We start from the raw sequence: 23585 nt of genomic DNA on the forward strand, positions 1-23585 counted from the left end.
TTTGTTAATTTTGTTCCACTTTTCAACTAAGGGGTTTGCATTTTTTTTCTGTATAGCATATATGGTGTGTCCCCGTACATTTCTCCTGACAGTGTAACCCCTATTGTATATATGTTTGTGTGGCGTGCAATGTAGGGCAGATATTACTTTAACCACCCATAATACCGCTGCACGGGGGCAATGAAGACACCGACGCAAAGTTACAGACAACGGTAGTTTTACAGAGGGTAGACAGGTGACAGTCTATGCAGTACAGCCAATATCCCAAGGAGGTGACCAGTGACACGGGGACCTTGCAGGCTTGCCTGGACTTGCAGTATGTAGAGACCCTTTAGTGCAGGCCACGGTGACTATATAGAAGACTGACTTGACATGAAGATGACTGAGCTGACTTTCTGGGTGCAGACTTTAGGCCTCCAATGCTCTGAACCTCAGCAAGAGCAAGAATGCTGGAAGAGAGATTGTAGCCCCGCTCCTGTTTTTTTTAAGGGTGTCTAGCAAAGAGCCCTAAGGTCACCTGGTCACTAGTGGCTCCTGGGTAACCAGCACATGGTCACAGTAATTAAAGAAATATTACACTTAACATATACATAGGGGATAACACTGCAGGGGCCCCTGGGGACATAAACAGACTCTGCCTGACATGGCAGGAGAAGGGTACAAGAAAACACCATCCCGTACTGGGTCACCACAAACTCCCCCTCTTTAATAAAGTTGCCCTCGACGCCCAGTCTTGGAGGGTGGAGGACCGGAATGACCACAGACAGTTCCTGGGGCATTTCAAACATCGTTCATATCCACGTCTGGTGGTAATAAACAGGTGAACAAAAGGAGTCCATGTGGCATAAAAATGTCCTTACACACTCAAAACGTGGAGGCTTAACCTCCTAAGGACACAGGGCATACCTGTACACCTTGGTCCCGATCTATAACGCAGGGTCACCGGGGGCTAATGGAATCCAGTCGTTGTGCTGCGTGCTATTAACCCCCTTAGATGTGGCATTCAAACTCCCAGCAGGTCAGGGCTGATCAGGACAATCACAATGTCCCAATCAGCTACAACGCAAGCGGAGGGTCTGCTACCTGCCTCCGGCGCATCCGATGGGCGCATCCAGGCTCGAGCAATCGACTGCCGATAACTCATCATTGCCATGTTGATGCATGGCAGTGACCTGTGTAGAAGATCAGTGTGTGCAGTGTTATAGCCCCTAGAGGGGGCTATAACATTGAAAAAAAAAAAAAAAAAAGTTCAAGGAGTACACCGGCACGCACTTTTTTTCCCTTTTATCCTGTCCGGGCTGCAAAATAAAAGAAAACACACTTTCTCTTACCTGCCAACGAGCCCCCGGAGCTCCGGTACAGGTGTTTGGTCCCCGGGCTGTATTCTTCTTACTTCCTGTTAGCCCGGCACGTCACACGGAGCTTCAGCCTATCACTGGCCGAGGCGGGACATCGCTGCGGCCGGTGATAGGCTGAAGCTCCGTGTGACGTGCCGGGCTAACAGGAAGTAAGAAGAATACAGCCCGGGGACCGAACACCTGTACCGAAGCACCGGGGGAGCGTATGCAGGTAAGAGAAAGTGTGTTTTCTTTTATTTTACAGCCCGGACAGGATAAAAGTGTGCGCCGGAGTACTCCTTTAAAGATCATTTAACCCCTTCCCTAATAAAAGTAAGAATCACCCCCCCCCCATTTAAAAAAAAAAGTGTAAATAACAATAAATATGTGGTATTGCCGCGTGTGGAAATGTCCAAGCTATAACAAGATATCGACCAAGCGTATTTTTGGTCTCACTTTTGTATCATGAAAAAATGAATAAAAAGAGATCAAAACGTCTGATTAATACAAAAATGGTACTGATCACGGCGCAAAAAATTAGCCCTTATACCGCCCCGTACGCAGAAAAATAAGTTATAGATGACTATTTTAAACATTTTCATTTTTGTGCATATTGTTATTTTTTCAGAAGTACGCCAAAATCATTTTAGGGTATCATTTTAATTAATCGTATGGACCTACAGAGTAAAGAAAAGGTGTCATTTTTTTACCGAAAAATGCAGTGTAGTAACGGAAGCCCCAAAAAGTTACAAAATTGCATATTATCTTAAATTTTGTTGCACAATGAATTTTTTTCTCGTTTCGCTGTGGATTTTTTGGTAAAATTGCTATTGTCACTGCAAAATAGAATTGGTGCCGCAAAACATAAGCCATAATATGGAATTTTAGGTGCAAAATTTAAAGGGTTATGATTTTTTAAAGGTAAGGAGGAAAAAAACAAGAGGTCCTTAAGAAGTTAATAACCTAGTCACTGCTGTAGTAACACGATCAAAGGACAATATACATAACAATATACACTGCTCAAAAAAAATAAAGAACACTTAACCTCTCAAGGACCCAGGACGTATGGGTACGTCCTGGGTCCTGGTCCTGCGATATAACGCGGGCTCACACGGTGACCCCGCATCATATCGCGGTGGGCCCGGTGTCATAGTGAAGCTGGGACCGACCACTAATAGCGCGCGGCACTGATCAAAGCTGAGCCGAGCGGCTAAAAACGAAAGTAAAAGTGCCCGGCTAGCTCGGGGAGCTGTTCGGGATCGCCGCGGTATAATCGCGGCATCCCGAACAGCTGTAGCACAGGAGGAGGTCTTCTTACCTTCTCCTGCACTGTCCGATCGCCAAATGAATGCTTCAAGCCTGAGATCCAGGCTTGAGCAATCAATCACCGAAAACACTGATTGATCCATTCCTATGGAGATGCATCAATCAGTGTAAAAGATCAGTTAATGCAATGTTATAGCCCCCTATAGGAGCTATAATATTGCACAAGAAAAGTGTAAAAAAAAAATCATTAACCCTTTCTATTATCCCTTCCCCTAATAAAAGTTTGAATCACCCGGCATTTCCAAGAATAAAAAAAAAAAGTTTAAATAAAAATAAACATATGTGGTATCGCCGCATGCGGAAATGTCCGAATTATAAAAATATACCGCTTTTTAAACCGCACATTCAATGGCACACGCGCAAAAAAATTCCGAAATAGCGCATTTTTGATCACTTTTTATACCACAAAAAAGTGATCAAAAAGTCTGATCAGAACAAAAATGGTACCGCTAAAAACTTCAGATCACGGCGCAAAAAATGAGCCCTCATAGCACCCTGAACATAAAAAAAGTTATAGGGTCATAAGATGACCATTTTAAACGCATAAATTTTCCTGCATGTATTCATGATTTTTTTTCTGAAGTGATACAAAATCAAACCTATACAAGTAAGGTATCATTTTAACCGTATGGACCTACAGAATAAAGATAAGATGTCAAAATGTACTGCGTAAAAACGGAAGCCCCCAAAACTTACAAAATAGTGTTTTTCCATCAATTTTGTCGCACATTGATTTTTTTTCCCGATTCACCGTAGATTTTTGGATAAAATTACTAATGTCATTACAAAGTAGAATAAGTGACACAAAAAATAAGCCATCATATACAATTTTAGGTGAAAATTTTAAAGAGTTATGATTTTTTAAAGTTAAGGAGGAAAAATTGAAAATGAAAAAAACGGAAAAAGCCCGGGTCTTTAAAGGGGTACTCAGCTGCCTAGTGCTTATTTCTCCAACTTTTTCCCCTCTTACTTGATGACTTCACATAACCCTGCTGTACTGTATGCGCCTTATCCATTCGCGTTGTCGTTCTGTGAGTTGGCGTTCTGTCTGGCTCACGTTGTTGTTTATTTCCGGTTGTTCGTTCGTTGAAAACTACCATTCCCCTAATACTTTGCGGCCTGATTATGCACTTAGGCGCCACCTCTTTTTCCTTGTTATTCCGCCCATCCATTTTTGTGTTCACACCTATGTGCAAGCCCCTTTTTTTGTTTGTTCCGCCCATAGGCGTCCTAGCTTCCGCCCCTTGTTTATTGTTTCCACGCCCATTATGTTCTGTCGTTCGGGAGCTAAATGTGCCCAGGCGCATCCCTACACTGCCAGCGTAGTGCTAACGTAGCATACGTTAGTAGCGTAGCCATGCGCATGTGCAGTTCTCCTTCCAGTTCCGGGCTTACGTTCCTAGCGTAGTTGTCTTTATAGCTCAGGGCTACGCTACTAACGTAAGCCCTTATCTGGAAGGGCTACTGCGCATGTGCTGGGCTACGCTACTGACGTAGCCGATGTTAGCATTATGCTGTAAGCGTAGTGCTGAGAACGCAATTCACTAAATGCCCAGACATGCGCAATACGCGCCGAAGACAACTCCGAAAATATACAGGACGCATGCGCCAGGCACTAAGGAGGATTGGACCAGGCTAGGACGCTCACACAAGGGGCGGAAAAGAAAGAGAAATAAGTCATTCACACACAATTGCAAAGAATTAATATTCAACAAGTGGGCCGGCTTGACTGCCGACACGGGAGGAGGGAAATGCGGATGTCAATGCCGACACTGCAGGGCGGGCTGACAACAACATGGCCGCAAACGTTGTCAGCAGTCACGGATCAAAAAACTACACTACTTCCTGCACATAGAAACAGTAAGTATAACGGAAATAATATGCATTATTGACACAGCAAGCATATTAGAGAGTTAAGCAACTTGACACAATGGGCAAATGTATTGATAAGGTCATAGCAGTGGAGTACCCATTTAAGGGGTTAAAGGACAACTGTAGCGCAACACTTTTATGTCCTCCTGTGCCTGGGCTGCAAAGATAAACCAAATAAACTTGAACTCACCTTCTTACGAGCCCCCGTTGGACCGGTATCGGGCTCGAGGTCCAGCGCTGACATCCTCTTCTTACTTCCTGGGCACGGAGAAGCCACAGTGCCGTCGGCGTATCACCGGCCGCAGCGATGTCCCGCCCCGGCTGGTGATAGGCTGAGCGCACTGTCATGTTTTCTACATTCTTCTCTTGGGTTTACTTCTTATTTTCATTTACAAAACTGATGCAAAATACTGAACCAAATATAGTCATGTGAAACCAGCCTTACATTATAAATAAAAAAAAAAAAGTTAAACAAAACGATAGCAACGTGTACTTCTTTCTATACACAATAGTGTAGAAGACTAAATTTTTTGTGTTAAGCAAAGTTAAATGTACTGCAACAGAAACAGTGGCTCATGGGGAGATTTATCAAAACCTGTCCATAGGAACCAATCAGATCACTTCTTTCATTTTTGAAGAGGCCTCTGAAAAATAAGAGATCTGATTGGTTTCTTTGGGCAACTCAGCAGCTTTCTTCTGGACAGGTTTTGATAAATCTCCCTCATAGAGACTAAGGCTGGGTTCACACTACGGTTTGTAACTACTGTTCCCGTATACGGCTGGGCTTAATCGCAGCGCCCGCACTGAGCCGTATTCGGGAACCGTAGTTAATGTATGTCTATGAGCCGACCAGAGTGAACCACAGCCTCCGGTCGGCTGATTTTTCGGCCGTATGCGGTTTCCCGACCGTAGGCAAAAATGTGGTCAACCACGTTTTTGCCTGCGGTCGGGAAACCGCATACAGCCTGAAAACGCAGCTGACCGGAGGCTGCGGTTCACTCCGGTCGGCTCATAGACATACATTAACTACGGTTCCCGAATACGGCTGAGTGCGGGCGCTGCGATTAAGCCCCGCCCTCCCCTCCTCCCAGCCGTATACGGTAACCGCAGTTACAAACCGTAGTGTGAACCCAGCCTAAGATGCAGTGTGAACCTATTATACTACAGATGCTGGAGGAGGCACGATTGCCCCACACAGGCTCAGTAATATTCAAGTCTTGTGACTAGGCTATCCATGGTAGATGCTTAAAGGGGTATTCTGCACTTAGACATCTTATGGATAAGGTGTCTGATCGCGGGGGTCCCAGCACCGGGACCCCCGCAATCTCTGTGCAGTACCTGGCATTCTGTGCCTGGTACTGCTCCAGTCTCAGGAACGTGACGTCATGTCTCCGTATCGAAAACCCAGGGTTTCCGGGACTTGAGCAGCACCCAGCAGTGTGACCCTTCTCCCCACCCACCCACCCACGCGTTCAGACATTTTATCACCTATCCTTTGGATATGGGATAAGATGTCTAAGGGCAGAATACCCCTTTAACTTTGCTTTCATTCTTCTTGAAACAAGGTCCAATGCACCGAGCAGTTTTCACTATCTGGAAACAAACTCTAGACCATGGATGGAGTTTATCACTTACAATATGCAAATATTTCTGGGCTGTTAGGCCGGGTTTACATATGTCCGACCTCCGGCTCAGTGAACCCAACCTAAACTCACCACAACTGATGACGAAACGCATCACTTGTTTAGATCCGGCCTTCGTTAAAGGGATTATCCAGTGGGAGGAGAGAGTTTTTAGAACTTTTTTCACTTAACAGCATATAAAAAAAAAAAAAAAACATTTACTTACCTCCAGCACTGCCTCAAATGTCCTGCTCCAGTCTCTGGCTGCGATCCTGAGAGAAAGCGTGGTGCTATAGCCCAGAGTGCCATACTGCCCTCAGCCAATCACTGACCGAAGCGGGACATCACTGCAGCTGGTAATTGGCTCAGGGGCAGAGTGACATCACTCGGCCCAAGCTTCACAATTTCTGACAGGTAGTCCAAATACAGCACCACACCTGTCCTTGTGTTGTGAATGGAGGTGTAACTTGTAACTTCTGGGCCTCACTGCAACTGTTATCTCGGCACCCTCTATAGCTACCAGTGAGTGGTATTACCGTTTTGCTCCATTCATTTCAATAGAACTGAGCTGCAATACCACACACACTCTAAAGACAGGTGTGATGCTACTTTAAAAAAACATTTTTTTATCATAAATAACCCCTTAAGGGCAGGGTCAAACTGAGCACATCTGCAGCGTGTTTCACACTGCGGATGCACCAATGGCAGTCACAGGGGAACAGCACAGCAAGCTAAATAGCTCTGTGTGTCCACTGGTAGTGGCGGATTTGTACAGCGGCGGGCTTGCTAACAAGTTTTTAATTTCACAACTTTCTTTAGTGTACTTGTGTGAAATTTACCGCCAAAACGTGAACTTTTAATAAATTTCCCTCAACTCCATGAAATTCAATGCAAAAAAAAAATGCAGAGAAAAGCAACTACACACAAGAACCAATCATAAGGTCCCCCATCAAATTTGCGCAGTGTATAAAATTTCACTGGTGCTAATGCCCTTACCTGCAATATACGCTACTTGACAAGAGATAAAAACGGTGGTGCCACCACCGATTCCTCTGCTGCAACAAATTGTGCGACTTAAAGTCATGACCACTGCAGAAAAACTTGATTTTAACATACCAGCTCAATCATGAGAAAATCATCTACTTGTCCAACTACAATCCCCAGCCTGCCCTTACAGATCACACACATAAGACTGTCCGCACTGACATCAGGGGTGGCTGTGCTTTTCTCAATAGTTTGGCCTCTCTGGGCTGCCATACACGTAGAAGACACGTGGAATGTGCAGCTGTTGTGTAAGGAGCAGCTGATCAGCTGAACATGGAGCCTGTGATCAACCTTAGAGCCGGTGAGTCTCACTAATGCAGTGTTTTCCAACCAGGATGCCTCCAGGTGTTGCAAAACTACAAATCCCAGCATGCCTGGACAGCCTTTGGCTGTCCAGGCATGCTGGGAGTTGTAGTTTTGCAACATCTAGAAGCACTCTGGTTGGGAAACACTGCACTAATGTATACCTCCAACATCACTAATACAGGCGTACAGCGGTTATCGGCCATAAATGTTAATAGAAACATATACTGCATGCTATATAGGTGGCCCTCTGTATAGGGAAGAGTAGGCTGCTGCACTTTCCTATATAGTGAACAGAAGGTATGTCAGCACATAGCAGCAGGGACCTATGGCTATGCTTGTTGTATGCACCAGAAGCATATGCCAAATGTGAACAGATCCTATACCTTATACAGCATGAGTTTAGTATTAACCTATGAACATAAAATGGTAATATAACAACATAGAAAGGCTCTGCTCACTTTCTGGCTATACTGTAGGCATGCAATGGGGCTATTCACTAAAGTATGCCACTGACATTCACTTCTGTATAGACGTACACTATCACATGTCAGCCGTAAAAAAATAAAGTGTTCATGTATATTTACTGTGTTGCTCTGCAGAGGAAAGTGATAATGTTCACGTATGCATACTCGGCCAGTGTAACCCAAAATGACTCCCTTCAATGAGGTGGAAGTCAATTGTCTTTATTTTAGGGAAAATATATGTATTCTGACCACTCATATCCAGTTTATCACTGCTTTTTCTGCAACTTATCCCAACCCCCCACCCTAATGAAATAACAATATAATTCTGTCCTGTCCTGTGGTTGACTGAGGTTCGGTTCTCTAAGCTGCACAATGGTAAAGAGTTGGGCCCAGTGGAACTCCATGTGGTGTATATTGTACCAGCAGATCTGATTGGTTCATCTCCCCACCACTAACATCATGTGACCTGCATCTTCTCTCTTTCCAGGGTGCAATAAATGGGACATTCGGCAGAAAGTTTGGGATTACATAGAACTCAATAATCTTGCGGATTTCCCACGGCCCGTGCATCACCGGATCCCGAACTTCAAGGTATATGAACATGGAATAGTTTGACAGCTGTGCCTTTCCTCCCCAGGAGATTGTGACATTATAAATGTGTGGTGTACGCCTATGTTTATTCCAAAGATGGACTTTCCTGTCCTGGATACTTTGGACTCTGCTATTTTGTGTGCCCCAGCTTTTGGTGTACCACTGTGATCTGACCCTCCTCTTGCTGTGCAGGGGGCAGCGCAGGCTTGTGAACGATTAATGACCTTGCAGGAGTTCCAGTCAGCGAAGATGGTTAAGATAAATCCTGACACACCTCAGAAGAACGCTCGCTTCCTTACCCTACAAGTAAGTAACTGTTCTCCCTCTGCTCCCCAGGCATCCCACCAGGCCTGTCAAAGGGTAACTTCTCTGAAGTTTTTTGATCAGGCGAAGGAAATTAAGGTGGATCCAGATAAACCCTTGGAGGGTGTCCGTCTGGCGGCTCTACAGGTAGACCCAGGTCCAGTCATGTTCTTGATCAGTCATGTAATTATCCCCAATCCATCTCTGACCTCTCTGACATTGCTGAATATTAGGATCTTCTGTCTGTTATCCACAGGCCAATAAAACATTGCTAGTTCCAACTCCACGGCTCAGAACCGGACTCTTCAACCGGATCACTCCACCTCCAGGGGCCAGTAAAGAGGTGCTGAGGATCTGCTCCACTTCACAGGTGAATATGTACAAAGAGATAAGCACAGAGATCCAACCGACTAGTGCCTTTATTAAAGTGGTCCTTAGGGACTTTAATGATGATCTGTTCTTAGGACAGGTCATTAATTTGTTATTGGGGAGGGTCCGACTCCCAGCACCCTACTTAATCCACTTAATAAAGAGCAACACATCTTCTTCATTGTATGTGGATGTTCCTGGTACTACAGCTCAGTTCCCAACTGCCAAGGCTGGAAATGGGATAAATACCAGCCCTGGAAATATTTGCATACCAGCCCCACAGTATTGTGGCAGCCGCCAGCCACAGAGAAGAGTCGGGGAAGCCTGGGATTTGCCAAGCTTCCATTTTTTCATGTTGCAGGCTTGATGCTGTGCAAAATTTGAGTCAAATGGCACAGCATCAAGTGCCCAACACAACAGACTTCAATAAAATCTGTCATCAGTGTCACACGCACTAATCTGTTGGTACAGGTATGTAGTGTGGGTGACACTGATGATAATGATACTTACCTATCCGTGGTCCCATTTGTCTGTTATCTTCCTCATTCTGGTGACAGGCTTGGTGCATGGCAGGAGATAGCAGTATACACCATACATATTACCATCACACTGTTACTGACAAATCCTGTATACTGAGACCAATATTACCAATAATACCAGTATACAAGGAGGAATATTATCACTATACATATTACCATCATACTGTTACTGACCAAATCCTGTATACTGAGACCAATTTTACCAATAATACCAGTATACAAGGAGGAATATTATCACCATACATATTACCATCATACTGTTACTGACCAAATCCTGTATACTGAGACCAAAACTACCAGTATACAAAGTGGAATATTATCACCATACATATTACCATCATACTGTTACTGACCAAATCTTGTATACTGTGACCAATGTTACCAATAATACCAGTAAACAAAGTGGAGTATTTTCACCATACAATTTACCACCAAACTGTTACTGACCAAATCCTGTATACTGCAGAGCTTTAAAGGAGCACTCTGCTACTTTACTACTTATCCTCTATCCACAGATAGGGGTTAAGTGTCTGATAGCAAGGCGTCCAACCACAGCACTCTCCTACTGTATTCATCTCTATGGAAGAGCTAGATATACACGAGTGTTGTACTCATGTATCTCCTGCTCTCCTAAAGAGTGTGAACATTTGGTCCATGTGTGAAGAGAGCCAGGGCATTTTTTTAGTTTTTGAGAGGTGGTTGTTATTTTTTTTTCTCTCACTATTTTCCCAGTTATATTTTGCACAGGGAGTAACATGTCACGGGACCAGCCCCAAGGACCAGTTACCCGAGTTGCGACGAAATTTTCAAATATGATTGCTCTGGAACAGCACAGTCTCCACTCGCCCCCCACGCACACACACACATAACAGGTCTCCCCTCTACACCCCCCTCCCCCCAAACAAAGCAGCCCCTTCCCCCACACAGACACACACAAATTGCAGGACTCTCCAGCTGTTTGGGACCCCGCGATTTCATCAAGGTGGTCCCTATCAGCCCGCTGAGCTAGCCGGAAAGCTAATTTCCTGCATTTAGATGCCGCAATCAACTTCAATCGTGGAGTCCAAAGGGTTAATGCCGGACATCTGACCAATCAGCAATGTCCAGCATTAACTGTGGGTCCTGGCTGCTGATAGCAACCGAGACCCACCAGGTATGAAGTGCGGGACCAGACACAAGACGTTCCTGTATGCCAGCGGTCTTCAAACTGAGGCCCTCCAGATGTTGCAAAACTACAACTCCCAGCATGCCCTGACAGCCAACGGCTGTCCGGGCATGCTGGGAGTTGTAGTTTTGCAATATCTGGAGGGCCACAGTTTGAAGACCACTGCTGTATGCCCTGCGTCCTTAAGGTGTTAAAGTAGTTTTTTTTTTTTTTTCACTTCACCCCACAAGCAATTTTTTCAAGTTTTTCAATACATTATGTGGTACATTAAAGGCGACACATCCCACAAAAAGCATATGTTAAAGGAAAACAGCCACATCTTAATAGTACTTGTCCAACATTTCACGTCTGGAATTATTATATTAGTATTAACATTTCTTTCTTCCTTTAGTTTATGTTTTGCAGCCAGCGCTGCCCCGACGGATTTTCTTTTTCTCCTTTTATTTACTTTTATTTAATCTTTACCTTCTTCTCCTCTGTATTATAATTTCTGTGTGTTTATTATAAATGATCACAGTCGTTATCTCATTCCAGGGTTGTTTCTGCTCTTCTCCCCACTACAGGGTGTTAAGGATTTTAGCGTCCCATTGGGCCTGGATTCTGCAGTGCAGGTGGATCTGGTGGTTGTGGGATCTGTTGCTGTATCGGAGAAAGGTGATTCTTACATTCAAGTAACCGCAACGATAAGGGGGAGATTACTGGCAGTGACCAGGGGCCCAGCACTTGAGGAAGCCTTAAAGGGGTACTCCGCCCCTAGACATCTTATCCCCCTGATAGGGCATAAGATGTCTGATCCCAGGGGTCCCGCCGCTGGGGACCCCCGCGATCTCTCCTGCAGCACCCCTGTATCGGTGGGACCCCAGCGATCAGACATCTTATCCCCTATCCTTTAGATAGGGGATAAGATGTCTAGGGGTGGAGTACCCCTTTAATGTCCTCACTCCATCACATTTAAGAGGGGGCCATGTCCATTAGGTCTATATGTCCCTATCACCACACAAAAGAGATTAGTTATTAAAACTGTATACTCAGCTTTTCTATTGATGAGTAAAATACTAGGTCTACAGTAAAGACTGAAACATTTAGATTAGTAGTACAGTGATCCCTCAACTTACAATGGCCTCCAACATACAATAGTTTTAACACACGATACAATGGTCTTTTCTGGACCATTGTAACTTGAAACCAGACTCAACATACAATGCTATGGAATCTGCAAAACGTGTCATTGGCTGGAAGAACCTAAATGGATATTTCACTGGTAAAACACCTGTATTCCTAAAGTGCAGGAACTGACTGGTGTCTGGTAGCGCTCCCTACAGTACAGGGAGGTATTACATGTTCTGTACTCTTTACCTGTACCAGGGTTACCTGCTCCTTTGGACACCAGGTGAGGGCGGCTCCATGTTACTTTTTTTAGGACATTGCCTGTTCTGTACAGGACCCTGAAGAAGCTCCTGTCCTCTACATAGACCAGTGTTTCCCAAAGAGGGTGCCTCCAGCTGTTGCAAAACTACAACTCCCAGCATGCCCGGACAGCCAAAGGCTGTCCGGGCATGCTGGGAGTTGTAGTTTTGCAACAGCTGGAGGTACCCTGGTTGGGAAACACTGACAGTGATTACAGCTCCCAGCAGATCTTTCTTACTTTTATATGTAAGGATTTGCTTTATCTGTATTTGTTATCTACTTATTTATCTTTAATCCTCACTTTTTCCTATTTTTTGGATGACATTTTGGTGGCTTCAGAACCAATTACCAGGTTTCCATAGAGTTATGGTCTCAACATACGATGGTTTCAACATACAATGGTCATCCTGGAACCAATTAATATTGTAACTTGAGGGACCACTGTACTACGGGATGGAGGTTTTGTCGTCTCTTGCTGTATTTTCATACAGTGACATTACTGCATCATTGAACCATTATGGGAGAAATTTGTGACACATGTTTTCCTGCGTCTTCCTCAGGCTGGAGAATTGGGAAAGGTGAGGGCTTTGCAGACATGGAGTACGCAATGATGAAGGCAATGGCTGCGGTGACAGAACAGACCATAGTGGTCACTGTAGTCCATGACTGTCAGGTAAGTAGGGAGTTAACATCAGTTATGAACTATGGAAACACGTAGGATCTCTAAACATGTTTTGGGATCTAGTTCAGTTCTCTTTTCCTCTATATGACCTATATTCCATTCTACTATGTATAAAATGTTACTGGACTTCACTGTGTGTGATGATGTTGTGATGGTTGTCTGGGCTGTTATACGCTCTGTTTTATTTCTATATGGTTCAGTACATTGCATGTGTTTGTGCTTCTTAAAGGGGTAGTCCAGTGGTGAAAAACGTATCCCCTATCCTAAGGATAGGGGATAAGTTTGAGATCGCGGGGGGTCCGACCGCTGGGGCCCCCTGCGATCTCTCTGTACGGGGCCCCGGCTCTCCGCCGAGATAGCGGGTGTCGACCCCCGCACGAGGCGGCGGCCGACACGCCCCCTCAATACATCTCTATGGCAGAGCCGGAGATTGACGAAGGCAGCGCTTCGGCTCTGCCATAGAGTTGTATTGAGGGGGCGTGTCGGACGCCGCCTCGTGCGGAGGTCGACACGCCCCCTTCCAGCGGGCTGTCGGGGCTCCGTACAGGAGATCGCGGGGGGCCCCAGGGGTCGGACCCCCCACGATCTGCAACTTATCCCCTATCCTTAGGATAGGGGATAAGTTGCTCACCACTGAATCACCACTGGACTACTCCTTTAAAGTTGCTGTGTATCATAGACTATAGAGTGGTGGAAAAGAATGTGGGGCAGTGCGTGTGACCACATGAAGTGCAAGAACATCATTTATTTTTGTACTAGACCAAGTTGCCAGAAATACCTCTTTAAAGATGCTTGTTGTGTTTGCAGGTGCTAAATATTCCAGAGGATCTGATGGACGACCACGACCTGACAGTGGACTATATCCTGACCCCCACCCGGGTTATCAAAACAAACTGTACTCGCCCAAAACCTCAGGGGATCATATGGTCTAAGGTTAGTCTGTTCTGTAGCATGGGATATAAGAAACTTTGTAATATATCTTATGCACAAAAAAATGCTTCTTTCTCCTATTATCAAGTTTCTTTTCCTCCACCCCATAAGACTTTACTCCGCTTTGAAAATCAGCCCAGCTTTTCCATGTGTCTGTAAGACAAACAAAATAAGTCTGTGGAGGTAGGAGGAGGGAGCTCTGCCTACCAGCTCTGGGAGAGCTGCAAATTAAAGATTAAGCCTGCAGAGCAGAAATCTGCTTCAAAATGGCATATAAAAGTTATATAAATGACCAAAAATAGTGCTGATTTTCATGTACACACAAAGGACAGCTTACCCTGAAAAGTCAACTGAAATGACAGGCAGTGGTGTTCCTACACTTTGATGAACCCGAAACCTGCTGAGGGTCCTTGCTCTGGGGGAGGAACAGACCACCAAAGTGTTGGTTGACCACTGCCAGAGGGCCCGAAACAGAGAGGTGGCCTGCCGACACAAGCACACTCCAGGAATCCAGGGGCAAGCGATGATTTCAGGGGTATGTGAATCCAGGGGCAAGCGATGGCGAGCAAGCAATGCTTTCAGCAGTATGTGCACACTTGTATACAGTGGAAATTTCCACAGAGGAAATTCTGCAGCAGAATATTTGCTGTGTGAATGGGACATAGAAATGCCATTCACCACAATGTTGACTTCATGTAGCAGAATTTCCTTGCTGAATTTTTCGTTAGGATTCGGCATGGAAATACTGCTGTGTAAACATAGCCTTAGGCTCTGTTCACACTTCAGAATGTCTGCATGGAAAATCTCTGTGCAGAAATTCTACAGACTGCAGGCACTGACATAAAATGCCAGCGCTAGGACTGCACAGGAATGCGCCGTCTCATATTCAACGGGACTCTGCTGCAGCGTAATCTCCCTGCAGAACTCCAATGTGGAATCCCACACGGAAATTCTGAGGTGTGAACATAGCCTTAGACTGGGCTGTTAGCTCACATTAGGCTGTTTACCTAGATTCGTTACAGATCCTTAGTTGTGAGAAGTTAGTTAACAGCTTCCCTTTCCTATTCAGCAAGCAGAGATCTATGGAAATAGTAAAGACACAAAGTGTGTGTGTGTGGGGGGGGGGGGGGTAGAGGGGAGAGTTTACAAAGCTTTTTGTGCTTGTTTTCTGGCATATGTTGCACTATTTTTGCTCTCCTAGACTTTTTAGGCAAATTTCTCAAACAAGTGCGCCGTTTGCTTTTGCAAATTTTTGCCATGCTCATTTTTAGTTGTTGGCTTAAAGAGGTTATCCAGGAATAGAAAAACAGAGCTAATTTCTTCTAAAAACAGCATCACCCCTGTCCTCAGGTTGGGTGTGGTATTACAACTTGGATCCATTCACTTCAATGGAACTGAGCTGCAATACCGCACACAACCTGAGGACAGTTGTGGTGCTGTTTCTATAATTTTGCTCTGTTTTTATAATTTTGGATAACCACCTTTTTGTGTGACTTAGGTTTTTTGGCTTTTTAGACAAATTTATCATATGAAACTTTTTACATTGTTACTTATTTTTTTCACAATCCCACTCAATGGCTGTCATAAAATCCACAAGACATAAAAAATCTCATGCAAAAATTTCATCGTACATTGGGCAACAAAATAGTAGATTTTATCCAATAAAAAGGGTCATTTATGACTTTTATCCCGCTTTTCGAGCTTGTACTTTTCTCTGTTATGCCAAATTCCTCCCAAAGTCTATTAGTGAATAGCAGGATTTATTTTTCTGTAGACTGACGGTGGGGGTGGAGCAGCATTTATGTACTTGTGGCCAAAATGTTAAAATATTTGTTTCCAACTCTCAGATAAGTAGGGAGATGATGAGCAAGATTCCGATCCTGAGGAAGCTCCAGGAAATAGAGCGCAGAGCTGGAAAAGATGTGACACTAAAGGGTGAAGAGGACCCCACCCCGAGACACCCAACTGGCAGGTCAACAGGACCAGACAACACCAGTCATACCCTACCCATCATAGACAACCATGGAGCTGCAGACCAGAAGGACATCACTACTGTTTATATTGGGAACATCCCCCCAACTACACGGGTCAGTGAGCTGAAGAACATATTACGAGAGAGGGGGGCTTCTCCTGTGCACCTCACATGGCAGGGAGCCCAGCACCGAGCCTTCCTGGACTACAGGGATCCACACCAGGCCCAGCTGGTACTGTCCAGCCTGGAAGGGTTGAGTATAAAGGGGCAAGACTTGCGGGTAGAACTGTCCAGAACCCATCAGAACAGCCAAAATGGACACCAAGTCTATGGAGATAAGAAGAAAAGAAGCAATAACTTCAAACATGGTGGTGATTCTACTGGAAAGTAGATGTCACCAGGCTGTGAGCTTGTAACAATGAAGTTCAGACGCTTTTTATGATTTCTGTTTCTGGAAAAGCTGGATGGTAAATAACATGGCAATATTTACAGCTCATAAGGATTGTCACTAGGCAACCTCTGACTGGTTATATAGTAATATATGAATATTTGACTAAGTAGATCCACCTTCTAGGAGTCTTGGAAAGCTGGGTTACAACAGGTGACAGAAGCTGTAATGGTGGCCATATGTGTTACATATAATATGCAGTATTGATAACCTTTAAGACAATAAATCCACAAATTTAATTAATAAAACCTACTTTGTAAGTGCCGTAATAATAATGCTGTCCTCCGCTGCCTCTATTCTCTGGTCTTGGCTTCCAGAGTAGAGTCTTGGCTAAACAGCGCAGATCCCAGAGCTACGCAATTTATGCACCTCCCATTAACGTCAATGGGAATAATGCAAATTGTATAAGACAGCCGATTTGGCTGTTTCGAGCGCCTGACCATGTCTGCGGGCTTCAAATGGCCAACCATTAATCTTTTACATTCGTAGGTGAGCCCCTTTAAGCTTCAGTGTATGCAGGTGACAAGCACTAGAAAGCAGGATAATGTATATTTTCTGACTGGATTAGTCAGACTGGGGGAGATTTACTATCACTGTCTGTTCTCCATAGTACTTTAGACAAGAAAAGTCTGAGCATTGGTCTATTGTCTGGAAAATTAATGAAGAGTTGCACAGCGTTTAGTACATTTAGCAAATGGACTTTAGTGTCTATTCTCCACAGCAATTTAGACAAGAAAAGTCTCCCAGAAGTCGCACAGCCTGAGACAATTAAAAAGTCGCCCACAAACTTCTAATGTCCATTTTATAATCGGCCTCCCAAACGAACTTACTTTACCCTATTAGTCCTCTTTTTGCCTTTTCTTCCATTCTTTCACCTTAGCCTAAATATTCTACCTTTTCCTCAGCCTCCATGCCCTTCTATCTCATTTGTTTAAAATAATGTTTTGGTAAAATTTTGACTTTACAAATGCACAGAGAAAAGAAGGCTGGCATGGCATGCTGGGAGTTGCAGTTTAACAACCACTTTGAGGCACAGTAGTTTGGAAACACTGCTCCATGCCCTCAACTCTGTTAGTCTGGGTTCAAAAGAAGGATTATCCAAGGCTAGGTTCACACGATGGAAATTCAATTCTGAATTCCGGATAGTAAATTGGCACGGAGATTCCGCTGCAGCAGAATCATGTTTCATTCAATGTGACTCAGCTGCTCAGTGCACACAGTAAAATTTCCATGCCAGATCTTTCCTGAATGGAAATTCCTTTTGTCCGTGTCCGCACAGAATGAACACGGTCATTCTTCGTGCGGAAACCTGACAGAATGCATAACGGTCTATGAGACAGCGCATTCCTGTGCGGTCCAAGCACCGGAATATTCTGCCAGCGCGCGCACTGTAAGGAATGTGTGCTTAGAGATTCTCCGTGTGGACATTCTGTTGTGAGAACATAGCCTTAGGCACAGCCGTTATTCAGCAGCATAGTGTCCTGGAATTCAAAAGGGGCAGAATGATGCAGTAACCAGAAACAACCAATCAGATTGCTTTTTCAATTTTACACAGGTCACAACAAAATTAAAATAATGAAAGAAGGAATCTGTTTGGTTGCCATAGGAAACTGCACCACACTTCCACTACATATGTTTTGGAGAAATCTCTAAAAAGACTATCTCCGGCACGGCACCACGGACATCCGTGCAGGAATGACTGGTGACTACAGCCTCCACGCCCTTCCCATTCATGTCTATGGGAGGAGGTGTGACGGCTACGTACTAGCCTTCATGCCCCCTCCCATAGACATGAATGGAGAGGGTGTGGGGTGACATTCCAAGCACGGAAGCTCCAAGCTTCCGTGTTCCAGCCGCCGCCGGCCCAAGGATCACAGGGGTCAGACATCTTATCCCCTATGCTTTGGATTTTAATGGTGTTGGGATCAGGGTTCAATGTAGGCTATATCATCACTTCCAGGGACTCTTTGTCCTTATTTATGGTAAAGATGGTTCTTAATAACATTGACATCTAACATTGTATATATACATATTGCGCAACATTAGATGAAAGTTACAAACCTCAGAAATCTGCATGCAAACAGAAGAGAAAAAAAGGCAGAATGATGGAGGCTCCCAGCAAGAAACTGAATAAACAATCCTCATAGCACTGTCCATTGCTGCACTCAATTTGGCATTTTGCCGAGTTCTAGTTGTATAACCCCCTTGGCCTAAAACCTTTAAGGCCAGCCCTGCATACCACTATTCAGTGCACAAGTAATGCATCCACACCATGACCACTATGCCAGTATTAATATTCTAGGACTCCCTCTCCTCCCCTTACTGTAATTGAGCTGGGCCATGGCTAATAAGTAACTGTATTGTGACATCCATCCTGTGCCATTGTTTGGGCTGCCATGGGGCCCTGCGTGCCTCTGACCCTAAGCAGCTACCCAAACTGTCCATATTATAACCTGTCACTTTGTACTGCTGCCTCTAAAACTGTTCCCAAAAAAGGGATGTTCACGGCCATTACTTCTTCATTTTCCAGGATGCTCAGGCACATGTAGCCATTGTGGTGAATAATATTTATATATACAATTTTTATTTTTTAAATTACACCAGACCTTTTGCTCCTCCCCAAAAAGGAACATTTTTTGGATGGCTTTTTCTGTTGCCGCTTCCAATACTACCATGTATATAAAAAGATGTACAATGTATTTCCAAGGCCACAGCAACAAAGGTGAAAGACTCCAAGTAAAGTGCAAAGAGCTGTTGTCTTTTATTGGTTCCTGATATGCAACGTTTCAGCTACATAGTTAGCCTTTATCAAGCATGCTTGATAAAGGCTAACTGTAGCTGAAACGTTGCATATGAGGAACCAATAAAAGACAACAGCTCTTTGCACTTTCCTTGGAGTCTTTCACCTTTTTTGCTGTGGCCTTGGAACTACATTGTTTGGATGCTGGAGTGGCCCTCCTGCTGACCACATGCACGGTGAATGGATTCTGTGCTGTCCTCCGCTGTTTTTGGTTCTTAAAAAGATGTACATGTTTCTGCCCTTAAAGGGATACTTTGTGAACCATTTTATTTTTATTAAAAAAATAAATAAATCAACAGTGCATATACAGTGGGGGGAGACTTATCAAAACCTGTCCAAAGGAAAAGTTGCTGAGTAGCCCATAGCAACCAATCAGATCACTTCTTTCACTATGGAAAAGGCCTCTGGGAAAAAAAAGAAGCGATCTGTTTGGTTGCTATGGGCAACTCGACAACTTTTTTCCCTGGGCAGGTTTTGATAAATCTCCCCCAATGTGTAGTGGGCATTTTCTTTCAGAAGATGTCCACCTAGAAGACCACTTTTTAATACAATTTTGAGTGGCGTTCTCAAAGAGGGTTTCACTGTATGACAAATTCCAAAAGACAAAAAAAACACCAGGCACTGCAAGGGTTAAAGCAACAAAATGGTTTGAGTAGTGAGCCTGAGCCACTGGTGTCTGTAGCGGTCTGTTCATACAGGTCAAGGGGGTGCTTAGTGTCTATTACGGTCAGGCAATTCATATCCAGCAAAGAAAGGAAAAGAAGACACAGCAACTCACCAAGTAGACGATTGTGAAGGTATGATTTATTCCGGTGTGAGGTGGTTTTTTGCGCCCCCGTAGATCCATGCGTCCGCTCCTCCCCCAGCTCTCCGAACATTTCCGAAGCTAGAACTGGGGGAGGGCAGAGCAAGGGGAGGGAGAAAGTTCACGCCCCCTCCCTCATCTCCCCTCCCTGAGCTCGGCTGCTGGACGCAGATCGCCACGGCAGGTCCCTCCCTCCCTCATCTCCCCGAGCTGAGGACGTAAATCTCCACGGCAGGTCCCCTCAAAGGGGGACATACTGCACGGGCTACAGGCTAAAGGGGGACAAAGGAGGACATACTGTACGGGCTAAAGACTGCACAAGCTAAAGGGGGACATACCGAGCTCTATGTGTAAAGGGGGACCTACTGTACACGCTAAAGGGGGACATTTAGCCCGTACAGTATGTCCCCCTTTATACATAGAGCTCATTGGGAGCACTGCTCTATGTCCTCAGCTCGGGGAGATGAGGGAGGGGACCTGCCGTGGCGATCTATGTCCTCAGGGAGGGGGCGTGGCCGTAGAGATCTGCGTCCAGCCGAGCTCCGGGAGATGAGGGAGGGGAGATGAGGGAGGGGGCGTGAACTTTCTCCTTCCCCTTGCTCTGCCCTCCCCCAGTTCTAGCTTCGGAAATGTTCGGAGAGCTGGGGGAGGAGCGGACGCATGGATCTACGGGGGCGCAAAAAACCACCTCACACCGGCATCGGAGCAAAATCAGAACAGGTAAGACGAAGAGTCTACGAATAAGCACGCTCTGTGCGAAACGCGTCAGACGCTTCTGCTTCTATGTGTCTATCCTATCTGCTGGATTAATAAAGAATACTTCTTTTATTGCATCCCGGGAGCTGGACGACTTCTTTGTTCAAAGTTAGTAAACAATGAATAAAACCAACAACAATGATGATACACAGATCGAAGTTGCAATTCACGGAATTATAAGAAGGCACTTAGGTCATTGCGTTCGTTAAGCCCCAATGGACCTAAAGCACAGCATCTACTGATCCATTTGTATTTTTGTTGGAGCAAACAAACTGACAGGTGCAGTACTTCGAATTTTCTCAAGCCTTTTAATGCCTGCAAATTTATGGCATGAGGGGTCGGAATTATGGACTTTCCACTGACCATGAGCAACAAGATCCATGGATTTTGAGCAATCTACAGCCACCATTGACACTGCCATCCCAGCGGGGAGAGTGGACGCGGGGGCATTTTTTCTTTCTTGCAATTCCAAGAATGAATTACAACTCTAAAGCCTTAAAGCATAACAAAAGAAAATTTTCACCTTAGCTGAGAAGGAAACCAGAGTCTTTTGTACTATTAAATCGCTGACTGCCTATAGTGAAGGCAATCGTGTTCCTAGAGGATTGAGGTCATAGAAACCTCCTCATTTTGTAGATGACTATCTGTTTTTGAAGGAATGGCAAGAAGCGCACCTCATCCACTCTATGCAGTTACAACAAATTGTTCTAGATAAAAATCAACGAGACTATGAAAAAATGACCATTGAACTTTGTAAAGCAAAGCTGGAATTGTGTATGCCACTCAATGAAGAAGACTGTAATAACTTTTCTACTCAAATCGATAAAAAGATTTCCAAACTTCAAGCTGAAATTAAAGAGATCAAAAAAGATAAATTTGTCAGTGACAAAAAAGACAATAATCTCCTCTTTATTTGGTCCAGGACTAGCCAGAGGAAGCCGAATTTGTTGCATCCTAATAGAAGAAGAATTCCACCAAAGAAAACACGCACTACCGATTGTATGACAACTGAGTCAGACAGCAGTGTATCGGACGATGTTTCCGAACCTACAGGACTTTCCATTCCCCCACCCAATAATGCTACTTCTGTCCCTTTAGGAAACGCATTAGTGTGAACAGGGCAGGTCCAAGTCATCTAAGACCCCGATATCCCAAGAAAATAAAAAATATGTCTTGGCAGAAACCTTAGATTTTTCTAATGTGATCAATTTAACCAGTATTCCTTTGTCACAAGCCTGTTTATCTGTATTATCAAAAGGTTAAAATGCTGGCATAAAAGAAGAATTTGCATTTGAGAGATTTGAAATTGATTTACATCAAGCTTTACTTAAGGTCAATCTCCATAAGTTCTTCATCCATGTTCACATTAGTAATGAACAAAAATTTGAAGGTTAAACCCTATGATATGTAGGCTCTCTGGGCTTCCATCCTGTAAGAAGGTTCACCTCACAGACCTTCACAAGACAGCCATAAATAATTTTATTGATTTGACAAATGCTGTCTTGGTCTTAGAGTTTTTAAAGGGGGTTGGATACAGTTCTAGGAGTCCTCAGAGTGCCATTCACAACTTTTCTGCCCATTTGAAGCACTTCTGAATTAAATTAGACCCAAAATCCTTACAATCCTTTGTTATCCGTTTGGTTTCTATTCTGCAGTTTTTTTCCAGTATTTTTTTACTGTCAGAAAAAAAAATGTCAAGAAATGGATACAATAAATTTAACATTGAAGTCTGTGGCAAACGGATGAGCCTTTAATGTCCTCCATTTGTATCCATTTTTTCCAATCCGTTTTTGATCCGTTATTACTTCTTAGCATGCTCAGAAGAGGTGTGAGCAACCAGGAAGTAGCCAGACAAAAATAAATTGGGCAATAGGAAACAAACGGATGAAAAACTGACGCAAAAGGATGCCACTTAAATGGCATCCCTTTGCATCAGTTTGTTAGAATGGTCTGTTTAGCAGCAATAACAGAAGAATAGCGGGACAGGAGAGAACGGCCGTGGGAACCTAACCTAAGCTGCTACTAGGAGAGATGTAGGACCTTTAGTCACATGAAGGTCCTTTACCCAAGCACCGCAGAGGAGAGAGGACTACTCACCTTTACACACCATAAACTCTTACCAGTTTGTTATGAGTGTGGTGTGTGATGTTCTGCACTGGCAGAAAAACATTGCAATCACCACAAAGGACTTTCACAAAGATTTTTTTTACTTCATAGCAAATAGACAAATCACACATATGACACAGAACAGTGTTTGTTGGGTAGCTGGATATTCTGGCTTCATGAAAACATCCCTCATACAAATTAAATAAAACTATCACAATTAATAATATGTTTCTCCAGATCAAGTAGAGGAAGAAATTATGAAATCATCAAGAAAAACCATTGCTTGGTGTCACATCTAGGAATTGTTGTAATTAGTAAATAGCTGAGTGAATGTATAGGGCCCAGGAGGGTAACGGTGGGCCCACATGGGATGAGTACCCCGACACCGCGCCCCCCCCCCCCCCGTACCCCTTTTTAAGTTATGTGGATGAGGTCAAATAGAAGTATAAAGCTTTTAAGGGTTAAAAGGGCTGTACTTACGTTGGTGTTTGAGTTGTTGTTACAGAGCCGGCTGTTGCTGGGCAGAGTGGATCCAGAAAATGATTGGTTGCCAAGTGGCGGGAAAAAGATAAGGGATGGAGAGATAAGGGCATTAGTGGGTGTCACTCAGATTGGTCTGGCTGGACAGGTGATGATTTTTCAGTGGAGATATGGTGAGATTTTATCTCTGTCACAATAGTCATGAAGTTTTAATATTTTTGGTTTTAGTTTATGGTTAATTCATTGATTATTTATTTATTA

At 44.2% G+C, this 23585-nt stretch overlaps 1 protein-coding gene across 3 annotated transcripts; it reads left to right on the forward strand.

Annotated features, from left to right (window-relative positions):
- Nucleotides 1–7415: 7415 nt before the first annotated feature.
- MTHFSD (methenyltetrahydrofolate synthetase domain containing) lies at nt 7416–16658 on the forward strand. 3 transcript variants are annotated; one of them, XM_056528365.1, is made up of 8 exons: nt 7416–7502; nt 8459–8562; nt 8899–9012; nt 9122–9235; nt 11502–11592; nt 12906–13018; nt 13835–13960; nt 15805–16658. In XM_056528365.1, exons 1-8 carry the CDS (start codon nt 7475–7477, stop codon nt 16318–16320), a joined length of 1206 nt encoding a protein of 401 aa, XP_056384340.1. In that variant the 5' UTR covers nt 7416–7474; the 3' UTR covers nt 16321–16658. The 3 variants fall into 3 exon arrangements, with proteins under 3 accessions (XP_056384340.1, XP_056384338.1, XP_056384341.1); XM_056528363.1 differs by lacking the exon at nt 8899–9012 and adding an exon at nt 8755–8868 and having other exon boundaries at nt 15805–16657; XM_056528366.1 differs by lacking the exons at nt 7416–7502; nt 8899–9012 and adding an exon at nt 8659–8868 and having other exon boundaries at nt 15805–16655.
- The last annotated feature ends 6927 nt before the right edge of the window (nt 16659–23585 follow it).

This window comes from Hyla sarda, chromosome 6 (genome assembly GCF_029499605.1).
Source record: "Hyla sarda isolate aHylSar1 chromosome 6, aHylSar1.hap1, whole genome shotgun sequence".
Lineage (NCBI taxonomy): Eukaryota > Metazoa > Chordata > Amphibia > Anura > Hylidae > Hyla > Hyla sarda.

Excerpts from the sequence above, each read along its gene's own strand:
- MTHFSD (XM_056528365.1), top strand. The coding sequence starts at position 7,475 with ATGGAGCCTGTGATCAACCTTAGAGCCG. Across the intron at positions 7,503-8,458 it reads TGTGATCAACCTTAGAGCCG|GGTGCAATAAATGGGACATT; the intron begins GTGAGTCTCACT and ends CTCTCTTTCCAG. Across the intron at positions 9,013-9,121 it reads TCCGTCTGGCGGCTCTACAG|GCCAATAAAACATTGCTAGT; the intron begins GTAGACCCAGGT and ends TGTTATCCACAG.